The 7,846-nt window shown below is 33.0% G+C and overlaps 1 protein-coding gene across 1 annotated transcript; it reads left to right on the forward strand.

Moving 5' to 3' along the window:
- Nucleotides 1–1,433: 1,433 nt before the first annotated feature.
- Nucleotides 1,434–4,990, forward strand: LOC139494898 (uncharacterized). The gene is made up of 3 exons (XM_071283037.1): nt 1,434–1,812; nt 3,812–3,886; nt 4,508–4,990. The coding sequence occupies exons 1-3, from the start codon at nt 1,437–1,439 to the stop codon at nt 4,969–4,971; spliced, it is 915 nt and encodes a 304-aa protein (XP_071139138.1). The 5' UTR covers nt 1,434–1,436; the 3' UTR covers nt 4,972–4,990.
- The last annotated feature ends 2,856 nt before the right edge of the window (nt 4,991–7,846 follow it).

The following is a 7,846-nucleotide window of genomic DNA, read 5'->3' on the forward strand; positions in this document are numbered from 1 at the left end:
GTTATGATTCAATATTTTGAATTAAAAGAGGACATGCTCATTGGCAGATCAAGGGGGGGGGGGGTGATGGTTCAGGAGTTGGAACCCCCTTTTTTTTTACTATCAATGCATTTGAATGGGAACATATAGTTGGACCCCCCCCTTTTTAATATGGCTGGATCTGCCCCTGCATGCTGGCACTATAAATTGATGCCAACAAAATTGTTTTCCAATATTGCTGCAACTTGTATAGTACAGTCCCTCTTGACTCTAAAATTAAAACTGAAGTACCGTGTGCAGCTCTATAGATTTGCAGAAAGAAAGAGCAAATAATGTCAGTTTAGATTGATGTGGTTAAAGGATTTTTGTTAAACAGGTCCGTCCGAGGTATGAAAACTACTCGTAAACAGATATTACATTTGGTTAATGAGGTCAGATAATTTTTTTATGTGATAACGAGCCATCCTGACTCCAAGAATAACAAATGTAAAACAATTCAAATAATAACCCCCCCCCCCATAATACTAATCAACGGCCTAATTTATGTACAAAAAATGAAAGAAAAACAAATATTTTATGTTACACATCAACAAAAGAAAATCACTGAATGACGGGCTCCTGACTTGGAACAGGCACATACATGCAGAATATGGCGGGGTTAAACATGTTCTCTTGCCGATTATAAATCTGAAATAAAACCGACAAAATAGCAAAACTCTATATAATATTAATAGCTATTTTGCCGAAGCCTTTATATTAAGACAAATATTTCTTAAAACTTATAAATCAATTCTAGCCGTAGAATCTATAAATCAATTTTAGCCGTAGAATTTATAAATTAATTCTGGCCGTAGAATTTATAAATCAATTCTATCGGTAGAATTTGAAATCAATTCTAACCGTAGAACTGTTCTAGAAGTAGAACTGACCAAAGATTTGGTCAGTTCTAGCTAGAACTGTCTAAAACTGTTCTAGGGTAGAACTGTCAGGATCAGTTCTAGCTAGAACTGTCCAAATCAGTTCTAGGTAGAACTGACCAAATCAGTTCTAGCTAGAACAGTTCTAACCTAGAACTGACTAACAGGTGTTAGGCTGACAGATCTACATACTGTTCTAGAACAGTTCTCCTGACAGATTCTGACAGAATTTATGAGAGGTTAGAACTGATCTCCACTGTACATGAACTACATAAATTCATTGGTATTTGTTTAACGGCCAGGTACAAATTGTTCATTCATTAAAAAACGATAAAATGCAAACAAAGCAACATACATGATTAAAAGAAAGTTAATGACAAATAAACATTTAGACGTTATGTATGTTTAAAAGACAACTGCATGTCAGCTGTGCATGTTCAGTAACAAAGTGCAAACGTGTTATTGACACAATTTGCACTGACCGACTTGTAAATAGACTAAGATAAGAGATTTTCAACCTTAACTACATAAGATAAAGTAATGGTTATGGCAAGGTTTGTCTTATATTCTCTCGTTATAATAGTATTTTACTATGACAGTATCTTGGCTGCAAATGCCGATAAGCGTATTCTTCTCACAGATCCTGATTATGCGGATAACCAACAACTACATCGTGATATCCAGGTATTGAAATCAACTATACAGGAAATTAAGCAGATGGATATTTCTCAGTCTACTTTGATACAGCAACAGACGGCTGAAATTGCAAATGTGCAAACTAAGACGGTTGAAATTGATAATTTAAAAACCAAGTTACAACAACAGACTGCTGAAATCGTTAATTTACAAACTAAGTTACAACAAAGGGAAAAGGCTCATTTGGATATGGAAACCAAACTGCAACAGATTCTGTCAAGTATAGTAACATGATATTTATATTTGTTTTGTATAGACAATACCTCCACATACTTTTATATTCTTTAAAACATGAAAATAATATATCTGTCTTCTGAATGTATTCTCCGTTTGAAAAAGACTAAGGCACATAAATATTTACACACTTTGGTGTTGACATGAATATCAATAATATGGTCATTTGTATAAATTTCCTGTTTACAAAACTTTGAATTTTTGGAAAAACTAAGGATTTTCTTATCCCAGGCATAGATTACCTTAGCCGTATTTGGCACAACTTTTTGAACTTTTGGATCCTCAATGCTCTTCAACTTTGTACTTGTCTGGCTTCATAAATATTTTGATATGAGCGTCACTGATAAGTCTTATGTAGACGAAACGCGTGTCTGGCGTACTAAATTATAATCCTAGTACCTTTGATAACTATTTACAATTCATTCACATAAAATAAGCTGAAATATTTGCCGCATGTCTCCACTTCTACTTTTGTGAAAGTATTTGAGCTCCAAACAACATCGTTTGTGTAAATCTTATTACATAAACTTCTTGATAAATAAATTAGGTATTGCCAAGTCACTTGGAAACTCATTACATACCCTAACTACGCGTACCAAAGAGGAACTCCTGCATTATATGTATGTTCTATGTTTCTTTGGAATTTCAACAAAATATGAAGAACTTGATCTACCATCATTGTATTGGATACTTAAGCTACATAAGTGTCCTTACACACAATTGTATATTAGTGATCTTCAAAGTGCTCCTTGAAACCTCTTTCTAAATTAATAACATCTATTTTATAAGCGAACAAAGACGGGTTTCAGAGTTATTGTGAAACTGCCCATTCTAGAGGTGGTGTGAATCAGATGTGGATACTTAAAAAATCCAAAGATCTTGTATAGTTAATACAATCTAAGACTCTTTTATCTTGCACTAGTTTTCAAACATTTGCCTTTTTTACATTTTACACAAGTATTCCCCATTTCAAACTTAAAGACAAAAAAAAAAGAGTTGGGATTACTTTCATGAAAAAGGATGGTCAACATAATATCTTGTCTTAGGGAGGGATACATTTTACTTAGTAAAGAATCACTCTGATTCAAACAAAAACTTCTCTGAAACTGACATTATCATGATGTTTGATTTTTTGATTTAATTAACATACTTGCTACGTTTTGAGGACGTGTTTTCAAGACACTATCGGCATTATGATAGGAACCGATTATGCCCCTCTTTTTTCCGACTTGTTCCTTTATTTTTATGAGGCTGACTTACTGTCCGCTATAAATATGATGTTCTCTATCTAAATAATTCAAAATTTGTTTACTATGTTGAACGCATCTATTCTATCGAACTAGAGATAAAGGATACAACAAATACGGTTAAGTCTGCCTTATATCTATACTTTTATCCGGACAATACATTAGTACGATGTTATATCTGGATAAATATTTCGAAACTTGATTTTTACAATTTTTTGTAATTTTATATAGATTCAAGACTATGTTTACGGTTCCGATTTTTCAAGTGAAAAGGCCGAATGTTTTCAAAGTATATCCAAATATTCAAGTAGAAAGAAAACAAATTAAATTAATGTATTAAGTTATGGCTGTTCTCATTACGAGGCACTATGGCTGCCCCAGACAAACGCAAAGCACCACACATTTTGTCATAAAAATCAATATTAAGACCCCTTTTGTCAATATACATGTATATTAATTGCATGTACAAAGTCGAAATAATTAATAGATGCAATAGAGGAGGGAAAGCTTTTTTCCACACCCATGTATAGGTAGGAATAAAGTTTTCCTAACAGCTACCTTTTTCTTTTTGTTTAATTGTCAAACATTGGAAAGTCGTCTAATTGATAAGGGATTCACAGTATTTCAAGGTTTTAAAATTAACAAAAGAAAAACGTTTAAAGTTTTGAATGCAGACATGTAGAAACACCGGTGATGGGAACGAATCTATGCGTTAATAATTTGATTTTTGTTTTGAAGGTCCAACGGGATCAGTCTATATACAATGGGGAAGAAAATCATGTACCAAAAACGGAACGGATCTTGTTTATTCAGGTCTGATTAAATACCTTTTGAACTATTAGATATTTTCAATAAATTAAAATGATTAAACTATAAATGTCAAAGACAAATGATAATGTCAATGTATTTTGTTTTTTCTCTTAGTAAGAGATTATAATGATAGCAGAAACTACCATGAGATATAAATCATTACAACATCCGGTTTCCTCATTCCGACAGACTAACAAATAACGACTACAAAAAAAGATCAATATAACATTACTTGGTACAGGCACAAATGCAGTTGTTCACACCTTGATTATATGCGTATCGCCTCCCATTTACATGTGAGGCTTAAATATTCCATATACCAAACATATGTAACATAAAACACCCAAGGACAACTGTCCAACATACAACATCAACAGAATGACAAAAACGCACAATTTTAAAGCAGGATCAATAGCTGTAACTACAACACCCTTTTATTTAAAATAACTGTAAGAAAGATATATATTATAAAACCAATTTTCTTTATGACCGATTTAATCTGAAAAATATTGACTGACTGTAAAGATATGACTGTATCCGAAAAAAATGTAAACAATAACAAATGAAGAAACACCAATTAATATGATGCATGTGTTCATTGTACCTTTCGTTTTCATTTCAAAGGTTTAGGCGGAGGAGGTTATTATAGCCATAAAGGACGATCTGCAACACCTGTTTGTGTACCTCATGATCCCGACCTAGGACATGTTAGCTCCGCTGGGTATTTTGCAAATATATATGGAATGGAATATGACGATGCGGAATTTGGGGCAAACATGATGAGTCAAGATGTTCCATGTGCTGTTTGTAGGGCAATTCATAAGACCTCTGTAATAATGGTACCTGGAAAATTAAGTTGTGTAAAAGGATGGAAAATGGAATATAAGGGAATACTAGCATCTGGTCATTATGATGATGCCGGGGCATCCTCATATATTTGTATGGATCACTCGGTCGAGGTTTTAGAAGGAGGAGCCAAGAATGAAGATGGTTATAAATTGTTCCCAGTCAAGGCCTTTTGTGGATCTCTCAAGTGCCCTCCTTATGTACAAAACAGTATTTTCAACTGCGTTGTTTGCTCAAAATAAAATGTAGCTGACACATTCACCTGTATAGTGTTATTCTATATCTTATATTGAAATAGTGCTACATATAATCTTTTTGAATAGGGTTAATACTTTTGCGGACAATCAGTCTAAATATGGTTACTGGTGATAGATTCTGGTACTTATAATTAGATTACCGTTTTTGTCAAATTCGAGATATAAGTTTAAATTATAGACGAAGTAAGCCGTGTCTGTTGTTTCTTTTATTTCTAGTGATTGGGGATATATTAATGGGAAAATATATTGTTGGTGGAATGAACATCATCAATGTACAGATATATCTGAATGTGAATTTAAATGATCAGACTTTTTTTTTAAAGGTGGTTGCAAAATATTCGAACGAAAGTGCAATCTATGCTAAGGAACTACATCTTTAAAAAAGTAGAATCAGCACTTGTAACAAAGTACACTTACATGAAAGTGAAAAACAGACATGTAACAAACTACACCTGTATTCAAATACAGTGTTTTTTGTTGTAACCACAGCTTTATGAAAGTGTAACACACGGATGTAACTCATATCACCTTCATGAAAGTAAATTTCACTCCTGTAACAAACTTCACAGAATGTAGGTGTAAAACACGCTTGTTACAAACTACATCTAAATGAAAGTGCATCTGAATAAACTTGTAATCAACGCTTATCACAATCTACATCTGAATATGTGAAAAGAGTACAGAACCATCTTTTACAAAATAAATAAATTTGTTGTTCACAATACGAGTACATAAGTTGAAAATGTATCGTAATACTGAATACTGACCAAAAGTGGTACATATTTATAATAGTAAGACGAGATATACACGGAATAAGTAGACATCCACTGAAAGACATGCATACAAAATTGTACAACAGGTCAAATGAAAATACGATTTGAGAGTACTTGCAGTTATCGAAAGATAGTTGAAAGCCAAATTAATTCATATCTAAAAAAAATCAAACATCAGACACTGAAATATATCAAAACACACCATGCACACTGCAGTGATTTACCGCTAAAACAGTTTAAGAAGACACAGCGCTTGTCACAGGACAATGTATGAAAAAGGGCGTTCAGCAGCGTACAAAAAGCTTGAAAGCGTCTGGTTCAATTGTAGTCAGTCTTCTGAAACAATGATTTTAATACCTTCAACAGATTCTATCTCTCAACTCTTACAACAAATTTTCCCGTTCTCGTGCACAGGAAAATCACAATTTATCGTCTGGTTCATAGTACTATACGTGGTTATACATGCACTATCAAATGCTTTACATAAATGAATTTTCATTGCAGATCAAATGTGTAAGCTAACTCTTAAAACCTTCTCTAGCGGAGTGTAAAGTCAGGATTTGTCCTTCCGAAGCACCTGAGATTACCCCCAGTTTTTGGTGGGCTTTGTACTGCTTAGATAGCAATAAACCGTTAGGAAAATATATAAATATGTATCATCATAGACTTTACCATCCGTTTTTCATTGCTTCCAGAAAAGAAAAGCTTTCTGCTTGTGTCATATAAGTTCATATGTTTGTCAATAGAATCTTCCATAGATTTTATATCCAGTAGTTGAAATTGTAAAATATAAATTCTTTTTGGTGTAGCCATTTCAACAATCTGCATTTATTTGTTATAAAATATTGCAAAAAAAGGGGAAAAAGATGTTGCATATTTCCCCCAAATTTGGCCAAAAGTAAGATTTCAATCGCTTGGATTAGTACCTTTTCTGAAACTATTTTTATCTATTTATCAAGAAATCCACATATGTCCTCTATATTATTCCACTTTTTTTTAAATTGCGTCAAAAACTTCGCATAGGACAAAATGTTTGTAAATAATACATTAATTTTTGGACATATGGCCGGTCTAGCTATGAAAATACGGAGAGTCAAACAGATAATAGCCAATAAAATATGTAAAAATAATCTTTATGTTCTTTGAAGGCTAAATTAGTACTCAGCTGTCTAAATATTTGAAAAATCCATAGGGACCAAAATGCGAAACTAAACTCCTCACTGTGTATTGCTACCTTAGTCATCAGTTATTATTTGTATAACGCGCAGTTTCCAATTGTCATACATTTCCAAAACAGGAACATTCACAGAAAACAACGAAAAGGTAGGAATGAAACTAGAATAAGTTAACGTTAAAACATTATGTCATTTCACAAGACTTTGTAAGTCGTGAATGTTTAATCTCATAGTGCAAAAGTTGTATGGACACACTTTAGTCTTGAACGACCTAGATAATGCATTGTACACGTTTAATACGTACGATAAAAGATAATGGCAAGGTTTGTCTTACATGTTCGGCTTATTGTAATATTTAACTTTGAAAGTATCCTAGCGAGACATGACGAGAAACGTATTCTTCTTACGGATCCTGATTATGCGGATAATCTGCAATTACATCGTGATATCCAGACATTGAAATCACCCACACAGAAAAAAAACCAGACTGTAGTTTCTCAATCAACTTTGATACAGAAACAGACGGTTGAAATTACAAACTTACAGACTAAGATACAACAAAGGGAACAGGCTCAATTGTAGTTGGAATCAAAACTTCAACAGATCATGTCAAGTACGTACGCACTTTTGTTTTATTAATACCTGTTACACTTTCTTAAGAGATGAACATCATTCTCTTACGGTTTTGTCTGTTTTTCTTTTACATAGCTTTTTTACACTTCTAATTTTTCATGGTTTTGACAAATTCATCATTTTATCTTACACAATGAGTGAGTAATTTACACAACAAAACCGGACTTTTTTTTGTTTAAGTTTTTGCGAGCATTATGTGAAAACGAACGACGTGTTTACTTGTGTCTTGTTTGCATTATTACGTTATTGTTATGTGATAACAAAAATGGGCTTTTCATG

This window comes from Mytilus edulis, chromosome 11 (genome assembly GCF_963676685.1).
Source record: "Mytilus edulis chromosome 11, xbMytEdul2.2, whole genome shotgun sequence".
In the NCBI taxonomy this organism is placed as follows: Eukaryota; Metazoa; Mollusca; class Bivalvia; order Mytilida; family Mytilidae; genus Mytilus; species Mytilus edulis.